Genomic DNA, 15,329 nt, shown 5'->3' with positions numbered 1-15,329 from the left:
GCTTTGAAAGACTGTGTGGTAAACTCCCAAACTGCTCTGCCTTAACAATCTGAGGATACATGCACATCCTGAATTATCTGTAGCTTTAGATGTAAATCAGTACTGTTAGATTAAGCCAATGCATAAGGTGCTCTGTATGAGAGAATTCAGACCAAAAGAACTATCTCCACCCTTCTGTTACAAAAAAATGAATGTTGCTTTCAGATGATTAGTGCAGAGAATAAGCAGTTACCAAAGCAACTTTTAAAACAGCTTTCCTGAACAAAATGGCTTGCTTTATTTCCCTCAGGTTAGGTTTGTGTTGCTCTCCCCTCTGTATGTGTCTCCTAGTACTAATGGCTGTGTACCATGGGCAGCCCATCTTGTGACCTTGAGTTCAGTAGATGGGGAGATTAGGGAGAGATTCGATAACCCAATGGAGAGTTCAATGGAAGATAATAGCTGTGAGGTCCTTGCAGCCTGAGAGGCAGAGATGGGGAACCTGTAATCTTCAGTTCAGTTTTACTCGTTAGGTAACATCATACTCAGACATAAAAACTTGCCATAGTCCCAGTGGCTTATTGCTGCTTTGCACCACGATGGGAAGAAACAAGCAAGTAGTCAGGCTCTCGAAAGCATAGCTGTGTTTCTGCAGAGAAAGTCTGTTCAGCACTTTGGCTGTTATCTTTGGCCTCTTGAAAATCCAGATGCTTTCCTTGATCTTTGTGCAAATACCAAGGCTGTGTGATACTTTCTGCTCAGTAGCTGCGATTTTAAATTCTTTCGTTTGCCTTAGACAAGGCTCTGTGGGCTGCAGGAGGTCCATAACGCATGCTCTGGGAATCTGTGCACTAGATTTTAGAGCTTGATTTCTAAGAAGAAGTTCGCTTTGGTGGTAGAACTGCAAGTGAAGGTTGTTTGTTTTTTTTAATAAAAACCATGTTATTACTTGGGATTTAGGTAAATGTGGAGTAGACAGGCAACCTAAAATTGCAGTCCTTAAGACTTAAGTTTCTCAGATGTGATGCACCCTTTTTTGGATCAGAATAACTACTGGTATAGTGAGAACAGTTACTCTAAGCGTATTTCCTCTGTTAAGATGTGTTGCAAAAATTCTTAGCTGTGGCTGGTTCTCCCTGGTTTGAAAAAGACCAACTCCAAAACCTGGCATGACTAAGAGAAGTTGAGAGACATATTTTTCTTTCTTTTGTAGGTGTAGATAACTGTGGCCGCACAGTGATGGTGGTGGTTGGAAGGAATATCCCCGTAACATTGATAGACATGGAAAAGGTAAGGCTTTGTAAAACTAGAGTTGTGTAGGTTGAACATGAATGTTCAGGATGTAAGAGTCTGATTATAAGGGTAATTCAGTGTTAATACTAGAAACTTTATCTGTAGAAGACTTAAATTAAATAGAAACTATTTTTATAGACAGATTAAAATGTATTCCCTTATAAAGCTTTGTGTGTGTTGGGGTGGCTTTTTTCAAGGAGAAACTGGACCATTTTATTAAAACAGGCTTAACATGGACTCCTTTTTCTTAAGAAGAAAGAGACTTACCCTGCTTCTATAACTGCCAAGGCATGAAGAGTGAAATATAACAAGTCAAATTAGTTTTTCATGGAAATGGCAAGAATTTATCTCAATGTGTGAGGTCAGCTAGACAAAAAAGACATCTAAGTTATTACAGTCAAGTTGAAGACTTGGAATGTTCACCTTGCTTTTGTAGCTGAAACAGAATGCCACCCAGCCTCGTGATTCCTGATTTGTGAATGAATTGAAGGAAGCATGTTAAGATGTAGTGCAACTGTGAAAGAGTTCTTTGCAAATAGAAATCTCATTTCTTTCTGTCTCAGGCTCTTCTGTATTTCATCCACGTCATGGATCATATTGCAGTGAAGGAATATGTCCTGGTGTACTTCCATACACTCACAAATGATTACAATCAACTAGACTCTAATTTCTTGAAGAAACTGTATGATGTTGTTGATGCCAAGTGAGTGTCAATAGGAAAAGACCCTTCTGGTCTTCCTCTGTGCTGTGCAAATGTTTGTCATTCCCTGTATCTGGTTTCTCCATTTATTTGTGACAGAGTTTTGCTGGGACAAAAACCTAAATAAATAACAAAGGCAAGAGGAGGAAGATATGTTTTCTTTCCTATCAAAACCATTTATTAAACCAGGAAGTTCTGTCTTCTGCAGTCTCCCTTCTGGAGCTGTTAGAGGCATACTGAGTGTATTGTCTGTCTCTACCCACTGGTGGAGCTTCTGGAGCCCAGCTTTGTTAAAAGTATGTTGCTAGTTGTGAGGGAAGAGGCTTGGGTAATACTGACAGTCATAATCTGTCCATAACTTTCACTGTCTGCATAAAAGACTGCAGGCTATGATGTCTTTACCTGAAGAATAATGATTCTTGGTTTGGGTTTTGTGTTTTTTTCCCCTTACATTTACATCTATGGTATCTGCCCTTATATTAGATCTAACTTTGTAAAATTACATCAGAGACACTTAAGCAAAATGATCTATGTTTTGACAGTTGGGTTGTGTAGGTGAGCTCAATTAGAAGTCACTTTTAATGAATTTTTTCTTTCTCTGAACCAGGTACAAGAGGAACTTGAAGGCACTGTATTTTGTCCACCCAACATTTCGTTCAAAGGTGAGGTAAATAGTACAAAAGAAAAGTGTATTTTGGGTGTTGGCAGAGTAGCATGTAAGACTGTAGGATGAGGAACATGGAGGTATATAGAAGACTTCCAAAATTAGGCCATATCTTCTGGATTTCGGAACTTGAAGTTCATCCCCATCTTTGATCTAGCTGTAGCCTTCCAACCTTAGTGATAAGCTGAACCCCAATGCAGTGCAGCTGTCTGTGCCCTGCTTTGCATGTGCTCTTGAGAGAGGTGGAGGCTTTGGATCTTGTTTCTTTCAAAGAGAAATATTTTGTCCTTTTTCCTGCTCTCTGGTTGGCAGGATGATGAGCCATGACCAAAAACTGGAATTCTTTTTTGTGAAGCTCTTTTCCTGGATGTTTCACGTTTTCTTTCCCCACAAGAGGTATTGCAAGTGTGCTGCATATCACTTAAGAGCTGCGCTGGTAAGGGCAGAGGACAGTGTGTCGAGCAGCAATGAGATTAGTCAGAATTATAGAGTGTAGAGTAGCAAAAAAAGATGGGAAGAATGCCTTTGTGACAGAGTGCAGAAAAATCCTGTTAAGCCTTCAGGAGATGAAAAACTGAACTTGTCAAGCAGCAAGATACTATCCTTGGCTATGATCTGCGTGGGGCAACAGAAGATGGAGCTCACTCCCTTCTGTACTTCATATGCACTACTTACATTGCAGCAGTAGGAATACTTCAGATGAACTGTAGGCAGCAGGCCTTCCTAAATTTTTTGTTTGTCCTATTAAAACAGTTAGAAATGTGATCCTCCATGTTCACATCAGATTAACCTCTGTGTTTATTTTGCTCTTTCCTGACATTGATCAAATTTGAGAAAATTATATGCCTGGAAAAAACATCTGTTTGCACACATTCAGCAAGAATTTCTTTGACTGCTAAATATCCAAAGAGTCCTTTCTTTGTATGTGCACAGCTGGGACACCATGAGACTTAGAGCTTCCTTGTTTTTATGTACATGAGACTGAGGCTTCCCAACAGCATACCTTCCAGTTTCTGTCAGGATATTAATTATTCCGACAGGGTACAGATCTGAGGTCTGAGTGCTAGAATTAGAGCTTCCAGCTCTGCTCCTGAAAATGTAGGAGCGTGGCATAGAACATTACTAAGGTCACAAAGTTGAGTGGAAAAGTTGAAGCTAGAAGTACTAGTGTTTTAGATTCTCGGCAGCACTTTATCCCCCTCCTGTCTTCCCATACATTTCTATTCAGTTGAGAAATGGGGTTTTTTGTTGGAGGATGAGAACTTGTGTTCACCAGTCTATTGCAATGTTCTCTCTCCCTTTGGGAACTGCGGTGGGACTTGACAGATCTGTGGGGCAAGCAGATAGTTGGTGGGAAGCAAGGGAGGATGAGAGATGTAGAGTTCTCTTGCTGGAAATAGAATTGGTTTGTATCCTGTTCTAGCAGCACAACTGGAGGCAAAAGAGGATGTGTGTCCATGTCTTTCTGCCAAGCCTTTTTCCTAGCTGGCTGTTACAGAGACTATCGGGTTATGAAACATTATGGGCAATATGCAGCAGAAAATTGTGGTGGAGAAGGTGGCTGCTAAGAACAAATGATTTTTCTCTCCCCTCCTTTTTTGGCTATTTCAGGGCTGTTGTCCCCATGGAAGATTGCTAGCTCAGAAGCCTCAAATATATTCAAAAATGTTTTGGCACATTCATCTTCCTGTTTGGAGCATTGACTTCCTTCCCTAGAAGTAGTGGAAAATACACCATGTCTCAAATGCAGGAGGAAGGCTTGTGCATTCATGCAGCTTCTCAAACACATCACCCTTGTACATATATCCCATTCTTAAATCTGTGATATAAATTGTCCATTTTACAGCAGTATTGAATCCTGGCACAGTGGATGGCTGCCATCTCCTAGAGTTGCTTTGCTTATTTCTGGGCTAAAAGGGATCCAGAGGCTTTTCATCATGTCTCTTGGAAACTCACGTGCCCCTGGAAGACAAGCATGGTTCTCAATGTAGTTTATGGTGCCAACCATGATTCTTTTGTATAGTTTCTAGATATGAAACTGGTTTAAATTATGTATATTTTGAGGGTAATTGCCTGTCTAGAATACATGGGTTTTGGTATGCAGGGTTCAGTAGTTATCCTAAAACACAGAGTAACTGAAGCAGGGTGTGTCACTGCACAATCCATTTTTGTACCCTGATCCTGTCTTTATTCATGCTTTGATGTGAGCATTCTTGTGACCTGTGAAGAACTTGATGCTTTTGTGCTGCTGAAGTGTAACTGTTCTTGTGATGAAATCGCAGCATAGGCAACAGCAGTTTTTTAGGCTGGCAGCAACTCTTGCTGTGTGAACGCTTCACCGCCAGGCCTTACATTAAGATACCCTTGAAGTGCTGTCACAAGTTCCTTCATACTCTTGCATGTAAATGTACTTCTGCTTGTTACTGCTATAGCTGCTGATATATAAATAAAGGGCTCTTTGGGGCATTTTTGTGTGAATCCTCTTGGCTCCCTGTCCTGAGAGCTCTCCAAACAAAGCTTTTTAGAGCTTGTGTTCTGAGTTGAAGCATCAGTGGCTGGATCTGAAAACCTCACCCAGAGAAATTGTTTTCATAGATTTAGTAACTTGGCTGTGAATCACAAATGTTTCAAAACTGAAACATACCTGAATACTCAAATTAGATATTCATAATCTTTGAATTTATCATGAACAATTTTTGTCTTGCTTTCTTTAACAGTCACAAAAGCAGTTTCTGGAGATCAGATGCCAATATAAAGGTTGTTGCACATCACTTACAGTTTTTTCTACACAAGATCCTTTCAATTGTAATAAAATTTCCCAGATCTTAGTAGGTTTATCCTTGGGGTATGACCCAATTAAGAGATTGGTGACAGGCTTTTTCTGTGTTGTGCTGGTTTTTTTAGGGAAAGACATCTGATACTTTAACCCTGTGGTTTTCTAGCTTGGCAGAGTGACTTTGATAGCCTTTTATTCAGATTCAGAACTGCAGGACAAGAAAAATGAAAGAAAACTTCAGCAGATGTCTAGACTTCTAACTTTTTTTGACTGCTCTGGTATAACTTATTCTGCTTTCAGTGCATTAACAGGGATTTGGTGTAGTTCAAAGTTCTATGTCCTCTTACCGATAAGGAAATGGCTGCTCTCATATTACTGTTTCTATAAGTTGTGATTACTGAGAATGGAGATAATAGAAAAATTCTCTAGAAACATTTCTGCCACCCTTCCTTTTTCTGTGTCACTGGGTAAAATGTGTCACACTGCAATGGCTTGTATACGGGGGAGGGGGGGCAGAGTCACTTTTCTTGATACCAGTTTTCGTGATGGCTGCAAAAATATTCCCTATTAGGCTTTTATACATTAAACATCCTTAGCAATTATGTTTAATCATTGTCATTCATAATACGCCTTGGGATGCATGCTACTTTGGTACAGGATTGAGGGGGTATTTTTCACTCATTAAACTGTCATCCAGTGTCACTCATAAGAGGTATTGTTAGAAAAATACGGTAAATAATGGATGCTGGTAATAATCTGCCTGCCTGCTTTCTGCTAACATAAATCTCTAATTCTGCCCTTAAAATAATGAACCTATTTTAAACATTCTGTCCTGTTCTTTATCTCCTTTTTTTCTTTTTTGTTGTTGTTTTCTTATGAAAATACATTGTTTTGAGGAGGCAGCATAGTTATTCCGGGACAGTTTTTAGACATCGGCTTTTTCTTTAAATGTTGTATTCAGGCAGACCATTTTTATTGACCTAATGTTTTACTTTATTGAAACTCCCGCTTCCCTCAAGGCTTTTCTTGTGGCGTTGCTTCTTTTCTGTTAACTTACTGCAGTCAAAGTACAACTATCAAACAGAATGACAGAATGGTTGAGGTTGGAAGGGACTTCTGGAGGTTATCTGGTCCATCCCCCCTGCTCAGGCAGGGTCAGCAAGAGCTGGTTGCCCAGGACCATGTGAGTGGTCCCTAATATGAGCATTTGTGACCTGTAGAATAGGTGGGTTTTTCCTTTCCCTTCGGTCTGCCAGGGAAAGACTAGATAAGAAATAAACAAAAAGTAATATAGTACTTAATTTTGAAGAAGTTGGGTTCAAAAGTAAAAGCTTGTGCAGTCAATCTAAACAGGAATGTTTAATAACTTGTAGAAGTAGCAATGGTGACTTACTGGACTTGGCAAGTCAAAAATTCCTTATCCTGTTTACATCCAAAGAGGCAGAGGTGTAAATACTTAAAGTAAAATCTTGTAGAATAAGTTGATAAGGCTTTGATAAGAAATGTGGTGAAACAGAAGGACACACTCACTCAGCCAACCCAAAGCAGAGAGAAGATTTTAGTAGGACCCTTGAACAGCTGAAAGTCTCTCTCTCTCTCTCCCTCAGGTTGCCTTTTCTGTGAAAACTTGAAGGCAAAGTGTTGAAAATGCTTCTGTCAGATATAGAGTCAAATAGCTCATATTCTGAGCTGGCTAAACAGGAAGTGAAAATGTGCCACTATACTGATGGCTTTTTGAAGACAAAGAGCAGAATAGCTGTCACTCTCGTACAGTAGAAAGGGACCTTAAACTGGCAGCTGGGGAGGAGTGAGTGTAGAGTCAGAAAACACTAGCCGGAAAGCTCTCAAGACAGGACTTGCTAGCAGTCAGCGGTGTGTACTTCCTGATCTTGTTGTGTTATTGCCATGGTATTAGTGCTTCAAGTTTAACTCAAGCCTGTTCAACTATGGAGTATTACATTGAACTTGAAGGTTTTGAAACAGCACCATCTTAATTTGGTTTTGTTGATGTTTATTTTCAGGTCTCGGCATGGTTTTTCACAACCTTTACAGTCTCAGGGCTAAAGGACAAGATCCACTATGTGGAAAGCCTTCAGCAGTTATTCACAGCCATACCCCCAGAGCAGATTGATCTCCCCCCTTTCGTCCTTGAGTATGATGCCAGGGTAAGTGATTGCATGTGGCAAGCATGAGTCTTTGCACCTAAGCATAGTTCTTGTGCTTCTCCCATTCTGCTCTGCAAGAGCTTTAAAGGGGCTGACGTCCACATCTTAAGAATGGGGAGAAGGAAGGGAGGGTTCCTGGAGAGTCTAGTTGTTCTGCTGTGAGTAATGATTAATTTTTTTTTTTTTTCCTGCATCAGTCCAAGTAAAGAGCTTGGCTAAGAAGCAGATTCCTTTCCCAATAGAGCAGTCTCCTATGTGCATAAAAGGCAGCCTACCTTTCTTCAGCCAAGAACTGTAACGTAACACACTAAGAGCCTGTGGACAAAATAAAATTCATGTTATATAACCTGCTATATAACTTACACTGACTGCAAAAAGAAATACTGTGTGTTATCCTACCTGTCCCATGCAGGAAAGGGGAGGGGGCAACGGTTGGAGGAAAGCAGTTGGGAAAAATGGAACTGTAGAAGGGTGCCTTGCCTTAGTGTTGGTCCCTCCTCCTCTTCCTTTCTCTATCCCAGGTCTCTCACCAAATGGTGGAATGAATGTGGCTTGCATTGGCCAAATCATTCCAAAGAGGATGTGCTATAACTACAAAGTTAACAGCCAGAGCTGTGTGTCTGCATAAGCAACTTTGTCTTGAGTGACTGGCTGTGCTAGCATTTGTGGTTTCCTTGCATCACAGCTTTGGCTTAATGGCAAAATTTTAACCTGCACTTTTTTCTTAAAACAGAGGCAAAACCAAGGCCTATTTTTGCCTGATTACCGGCACAGTCCTCTCCTGGGTGAATTGTGGCAGTCACTGTACTCGTGGAAGATGAAGCCAGGAGTACCCATTTATTTCTGCCTCTGTGTCATCATCCACTGCACCAAGGTGTACTGAAGAACACTTTTGTTGAACTGCTCATTCTGTTTTCATTGTAGGAAAATGGGCCTTACTATTCTTCTTATCCTCCATCCCCTGACTTGTGATCTGCAGTCCTGCGATGCTGCTGGTTTCCCATGGATCCAATGACCTGATGCCTGCCAAAACCTGTGCATTTGCCCATGTACAGAATTCAGAGAGAGGGTTTTCCTCCCCCAGCTCTGGTATTTTTTTACTGATGAGATATTTTCAAGCACTCAAGCAATCAGAACTTTATGCCACTGTGAACTGTACAACTATTTCAAATATATTTATCCAATGGAAAAGTTGATTTAAAGATCACTAGGTGCATTTTACTTTGGTTTTTTGTTTTGTTTTGTTTTTTTGAAGCTGTTACATTTATTTCTGAACACTTTTCTGGGAAATCCATTGAAAGCACTTGATCATGTTTTTAACTATTACCATTTTCCAGCTCCGTTTGTAATACCTGTTTCTGACAGGTCTGTACAAATACTGTGCAGTACCAGCCTGACACATTGCTCATCATATGGTCTTTGTGTTTCACATCTGATTACTTTCCCTTTCTGTTAGTGCTGATTACTTTGGTCATGACCCAGCAAAACTATCTGGAATTGGGAATGCCATGTCTGCAGGCTGAACAAAGCACTACAGCCAAGCCAAGATTACTGCAAGACTTAGTACCATAAATGCTAGGTGAGCTAGGAGCCTTGATAAAGTCCCTGTCAGTTTTCATTGGATGATGTGACATGTCAGGATGCCACTACCCTCCCAGTAAGAATAAAATTGAAAAGCATTTGCGGTTTCTTTTCTCTAACTATAGTTGTTTATGTTCTCCTTTGACATGGCCAGATGTGTTTGTATGATAAATGAACGCCATCTGCATGAAGTATGTATGGAGGGGAGGGGGAAATGATGACTCCAACCCCAACCTCTGGTGGCAGAGATTGGTTCTTAGAGATATTGGTGTCCCTTTTATTTCCTGTTACACTGATGCTCACTGATTTTTGACAGACGTGATACATGTAAGACAGCTCAGCCACAGAGTACTTACAGAACTGGAGGTGAAAAGTTTTTCAGCCTGCCAATGGAAAGCTAAAAGCTAAAACAGAAGGCTCCCTTCTAAAACATAATCAGAATGATGGATTCCCTGGTAGGAAGAATTGTCACAACAGTACTGAACGTGAAAACGATGGTACCACTTTCGTGTTTTCATTCTAGCTGCTTTCCTGCCCTGACTTGTGTCTGCTACTCTCTCAAACTTCTTCAGTTTTGCTTGTTCTACCACTTCTGCAATAATTACCTTTTTTAAGCATAAGCAAAAGTCATCTTGAGATATCTTAGAAGGTAGTTATTGATTGGAAAGAGATATCTCTCTCCTGTTTAAAGGTGCTGTAAATTGTTGGGGTAAACAGGTAAAAAATCCTCTCTTGGTTATCTAATTGCATGTCACAATTTATGTTTGCAGTCTGAGAGTTTGGGCTTTTGTAAGTTAGGAGTGCAGTGAAAGATGGCCCATACTGAGGTTCCTTTCTTTCCTCCCTTGGCCTCCTGGCTTAATGTTGGGTTTATCCTCCGCATGTTGGTATGTCAGTTACAGATTAAGATAATCACTTAGCTGGGGTTTAATAGTCATGCATTTACAACATATAAAAAGCAAGTGGTTTTGCTTTTTAAGTGTCCCCCAGGGTCCTTATGCAATTCCATTATCAGATCCAAGGTGCTGCTAAAAGGTGGAAACTGGCACAATGGAAAACCACCTTGGTGCTAATACTTGGGAGCATTGCACCTTGTGGTCAATTCACATGTGATTTTTTCAGCACTTTTCTGGTGGGTTTTGAGAAGGAAATAGCCACAGTCTATACAGAGCAGCTACCATGTGTCCCTACCTCCTCTTTTCACCTAGCTGTTTACAGCTGCCCTTGTCTGGTGACTTTTATAGCCAGCAATGAATTTTCCATGCTTCTCTAACGATTCGTATAGCTTTCCACCCCCACTAACCATCTGCTGTTTTTCACACCCATGGCATTTTCAGTGGGGCTGTTGCACAACAGCCAGTGTCCAATTAATAGGCAGATTAAAGGTGATTCAGAGCATATTGTGAAAACCGAACTCTCAGCTTCATAGTTTTTAGATGGTTTCTGCCCCTTAGCCTCACAGATGGCTCAGAGTCATAAAACCTAAACAGTTCTTCTTAGGACTCAGTCTGCACGTTTTTCAAACCCTAGTCCAGTCATTTTAAGAAATGACTTGGCTCAGTGAAGTGCGAATGTGCCTCCAGAGCATTTGCAAAGCAAAAAGGAGATCTTGGCACTGTGCATCTTATTGTGTATATTTTTCCCTTGAAAGACTTTGCTTTAAATTTATTTTATTTTTTTTTACCCAAGTCTTGTAGATCTCAGTGGCAAGACAGACCTGCATTGTGCTGCAAAGATCCTGCATTTTCCAGTGCGTCTGGAGTTGTGGCGATTTACCAATTTATTTTTTTTAATGGAGACTTTTAAATGTAACATGCCAGTGAAAAAAACAAAGTCATTGAAGTGCTCAGGATAATCATTGGTATTAAAGTGTTTGTTTTAATGCAAATTTTTTTGTGTATTAGAATTAACTAGCTGAACTACATTTGGTTTGGCTGAGAAACACTGGCATGCCCTAGTTAAGGGTGGCTACAATGCTTTTCTCTTGAAGAGGCTAGGCAGGCAGTCTGTGTATGTCATAACTCTGTGTGCATTTTAACACCCCTACCCAGTGCAGTCACTGCAGAATTAAAAGTTCTGATGAAGGTTTTATTGCCTTGCTTAAAGCTATTTCACACCATCTGCAGGCTCAAAAAGGGGAGTCTCCACAGAGAAGTCCATTAGCATAATTATGAGTGTTGTTATTACCACTGTAATGCCCTGTGTGATGTTGACAGAGCGACATCGTTGTTGTCAGTGAAACTCAGATGTGGTGCTTAGGCACTCATTAGCCACTTTTGAAAACATCCTACATTCACTTGCTGATACTGCAATTAGATGTCTTAAGAGCTGGAGTCTGTCAAGGTGATGTCTGACCATGGACAGGTGACTCAAAGTATCTTGGCTTACCTGTTGTTGTTTGGCCAAGCCAGTGTTTGAAGCAATTGCCAAGTCAGCGAAAGGTAAAGTACCTGGTGGCTGCTTCTCCTGTTGTGTTTTGTACTTGTTTCTTAACCGGATGCGACAACAGGAGTAGGAAGTGGCAAAACGTTGTGGGCAAAGTCAGAATGTCAGCTTTCTGCAGGCCATTGAGCTGGCGTGGATTTGCCATGTACAGTCGAAGCTGAGCTGCTCTTTTCCCGTGCTCTCCTGCTTACAAGATCCTAGAATGAAAACAGAGCTGCTGAGTTTCTCTGGCATCTTCTCTTCTCCAGCAGTAGCCTAAACCCCTGATTTTTCCTATCGCATATGCCTCTGTTGCCTCAGCTTTGTGCTGAATGATGCCTTCTCCCTGGTCTTTCCCTGAGCACTTTTGTAGCTGTAGTGCTGCAGATGATTAGCATCCCCCTGCTGAGACCAGACATTCCATGTGAAATTAATTTAGATGGTTCTGCTATTCAACAAGCTGATATCAGCCCTTCTCCTTTGTCAAACTGAAAAACAAGAGCAAAAGGCATTATCCCCTTTCCTTGGCCTCTCCGGGGATGAGTCTCCTGTTACATCTGTGACCAAGCAACCAAATGAATAGTCCCAATTTGAAACTTGTTTGCACCTCTAAGTCTATTACAGAAATTCCTGAATATGTTGATTCTGGCTAAATAGGAACTGATCCCAGTGACTTCTGTTAGCAAGTGCAGTCTTGGGAGAGTTCAGGGAGGTGTTTCAGCTGTGTTTGGGGAAGAGGATAAGAAGTCTACCTGGAACAACTCAATTTGTGATCCTCCAGTGCCAAAGAGGACTGACAGCAATACCTAGCCTATACTCCTAAGGCAACTGGCCCAATGGATTTTCTTTAGTCTCCCATGGGAAAGGTCCCAAGTTAGAGGGATAAACAACTGAGTACATAGACCAGTAACATGCAGTCTGCACTAGGCTGAGATGAGGATGTGGGTTTGCTAAAGCAGCCCTGAGCTATACTGGAGCAGTGAGAGGCAAGCAAACCTGCTGCTGCTGTTTCCTTCCAAAGTTGAATGAGAGAAAGATGGTTTATGCCTCAGCATTGGGATACAGAGCCCTCTTAGCTCGTATGCTTAAAACTAAAGCAAAGTGTGTGGTGTGGTGGGGAGGGTGTTCCTCCTCTGGTCCCAGGGTTGATGGAGCTCTCTCCTCCAGGAGAAGGGGGGAAAAGTGCTGTGTAAAGGTTAAGGACTGCACAGACTAAAATGCTACAGCCCTGGGCCCTCTGCAGCATGGCCTCTGCCTCCTTTGAATACCAGGTGGATTTCTGATAAGCAGTCAACTACTTGACTCTACAATCCCTCTGAAATATTTTAAATGGCAAAACCATTCACAACATGTATAACTGAAAAAATGCCAAGATTCCTAATACAATTTAGACATAGCTATGGGAGAGGTGGCTTTGCTTGGAAGGACATTATGTACAAAAACGAGGGGAAGGGGATTGTATCAGATGATCCACAGCAGCCTGTCTGCCAGCACAGCATCTGTTTTTAATTGGCTAATCAGATCCTGTTTGAAGCTTTTCTCAGCTGTGCTTCCCTTGAAAACCACATTCCTCTTCCAGATGAGGCAGGACTGCTTGCGATTACAATGTGGTTAGCACAAGAGCAGCAAAACTCAATGTATTGTGTGCTCAACACTTTCACCAAAAGGTTACGAGAAGCAGCCCTTACTCCAGCAAAGATGTAGGCAGCAGAGCCTCTTCTTGTTCATTCCTCCCATCTACTGGAGGAGTTTATTCTCCCTTTTTTGAGGGGTAGGGAGGAAGGTTGTTAAATGCCCACCCCTGTGCTGGGGAAGAAGGACCGCCTGAGACATCAAGCAACAGTTCAGTGTCCTCCTCTAATACTGATGCTTTTGAGTGGAACTGATTTTTAGGAGTGAGATCTGGCTTTATAGCCAGGGAGTCAGTAATGGCATGAGTAGCCAAGCTAGGTCCTGGGGAGATGGTCTGGAGAGACTGTACCTGGCCTAGAGACCCAAGCCAGTGTACACACCAAATCTCCATCGTGTCTGTGTTAGTCACTGTGGTCCTGATTCATCTCTGCTGGCGTGTTACAGAGCAGTAGATGTCCTGTGTTGTGCATCTTTTCCCCATAAAAACCTCTGTGCCTGGTACCTTCAGGAAAGGGCTTCCTGGGCATGACTGGGGAACGCTTTGGGTGGGAGGGTCTTCATGCTTCCCACAAACCTGAGCTGCTACCCAAGCTGCAGTTCTTACCTGGCACATGGGTACACCATCTCCTGCGTAGTCGGTGCAACGGGGCTGTAATCTGGCTTTCTGCTTGAAGAAAAAGGTGAAGGTGAAGTTTCAAATGTGGCTATAGTGCTAAGTAGAGTTACTTTATCAACAGGACCATTCACAGTTTGTAAGACCACTTTGGTTTCTAGCATAGCACTGTAACAAACTTACACCTACCATAAAGCAACGCTGCACGGAACCAAACAGATGTATCGGTATACAAGTGTCCTGTGTACCATCCCACAGAACATGCCTAGTGTTGTCCATCAGTTTACCATGCTTATTTCCTAGAAAGAGCTGGTTGCAAACCCTCTTTCTCGTTCTCGCCAGAATGTTTGCGCAATAAGGAGCTCGTAACTCGCATGGTTTAAAAGGTTAATAACAGCAGCTGGCTGCTGTAACAACTTGGACACACTTAGGCATTGCTAATAGTTTGGCAGGAAAAAGCCATGTTTGCATCATCTGAACAGGTTTGCTTATTAGCAAGTAAGATGTTACCCTGTCTGCCCAGAAAGGGCATTTCAAAGGTGGCTTTGCATATTGAAGAATAACACTACAAGAACAGGGAAGGTGCAACGTGGCCCCTTGACTGAATTGGTAGTGGTGGTAAAGGAAACACCTGGCTGGTGTTCATTAGCTCTGCTGGTTCTCTGGCTCACCGATCCATCGGCATCCTCTTTACTGGTTCTTGCTGCATTGGGTTTCTACTGGAGCAGTGAGTCACCATGTGCCTGCTGGATCAAACGCTAGGGAAATGGCAAAAGCGTGCAAGAAGAAGTGCAGTTTGGGATAGGTGGATCCATAGCAAATGAACCTACTCAGTAGCAGCTGGCAAGCAATCACAGGCTAAGTGTAACCAAACTCTGTCTTCAGAGTCGCATACATCCTATGCGGATTCAGGAGTTCCTAAAAGTCTTTGAGCCACCTCCTCATTAAGCTGCAAGGACCCAGAGATGAGCCAGTAGCAGGAGATCCCAAAAGAGAGTCACTGAACCAGCCTGGTGAGCTCTCACCCAAGCACAGAAGAGTGGAGAAAGAAACCTCAGACCCTGAGGTCACTTGAATCAGCTGCCATCAGTAAGTAAAGCCAAATCAGACCAGCCCATCAAACCTTTTGAGTCTGCAAGACGGGGGGAAAACTGACAGAAAACGTAGCTGAAACTCTCCCTGAAAATGGTCTACATTGCAGGCCAGGGGCAATCCCCCTTTTCTGGTCCCAGAGGGCTCTTCCGAAGGTGGCCGAACAGTACGACAGTTCAGGAACATGCAATTCTCTGATCTGTTATGAAAATGTATCCAGAAGCTCATACACACAGTCAGTATGAAATGTGAACTTGGTAAGATGTTACTGAGCAGAGACCAGCTGGTGGTCAACAGCATGGTCAGAACGATAACATTAAACAAGAATTTCTGTAAGTCCAGAGCCATAAGAAAGACACTAAGCAGAAGAGCTGCTCTGTTATGAGACCAGACAAGAGCATTTCAAAAAT

The 15,329-nt window shown here is 42.0% G+C and overlaps 2 protein-coding genes across 12 annotated transcripts in view; one reads left to right on the top strand and one right to left on the bottom strand.

Moving 5' to 3' along the window:
* The window catches only part of GDAP2 (ganglioside induced differentiation associated protein 2), a 28,753-nt gene extending 17,216 nt beyond the window's left edge, over positions 1 to 11,537 (top strand). For 2 of the 3 annotated variants that reach the window (XM_075034465.1, XM_075034467.1), the window contains 5 exons: positions 1,193 to 1,269; positions 1,836 to 1,975; positions 2,580 to 2,634; positions 7,434 to 7,577; positions 8,311 to 8,495. In XM_075034465.1, the coding sequence (XP_074890566.1) occupies positions 1,193 to 1,269; positions 1,836 to 1,975; positions 2,580 to 2,634; positions 7,434 to 7,577; positions 8,311 to 8,460 (566 nt within the window). In that variant the 3' untranslated portion in view covers positions 8,461 to 8,495. The other variant, XM_075034466.1, reaches the window with a different exon arrangement.
* The window catches only part of TENT5C (terminal nucleotidyltransferase 5C), a 46,313-nt gene that overhangs the window by 1,400 nt on the left and 29,584 nt on the right, over positions 1 to 15,329 (bottom strand). For 4 of the 9 annotated variants that reach the window (XR_012651384.1, XR_012651381.1, XR_012651388.1 and 1 more), the window contains 2 exons: positions 13,819 to 13,878; positions 11,609 to 11,800 (listed from right to left, as the gene is read on the bottom strand). The gene's annotated coding sequence lies outside the window, so the exon portion shown is untranslated. Of the gene's footprint in view, positions 1 to 7,766; positions 7,893 to 11,546; positions 11,801 to 13,818; positions 13,882 to 15,329 lie in introns of those variants that run through there. The other 5 variants (XR_012651387.1, XR_012651386.1, XR_012651383.1 and 2 more) reach the window with 4 other exon arrangements.

Source organism: Buteo buteo, chromosome 8 (assembly GCF_964188355.1).
Source record: "Buteo buteo chromosome 8, bButBut1.hap1.1, whole genome shotgun sequence".
In the NCBI taxonomy this organism is placed as follows: domain Eukaryota; kingdom Metazoa; phylum Chordata; class Aves; order Accipitriformes; family Accipitridae; genus Buteo; species Buteo buteo.
The sequence above is the reverse complement of the archived record's forward strand: the minus strand, read 5'-3'. Positions and strand labels throughout refer to the sequence as shown.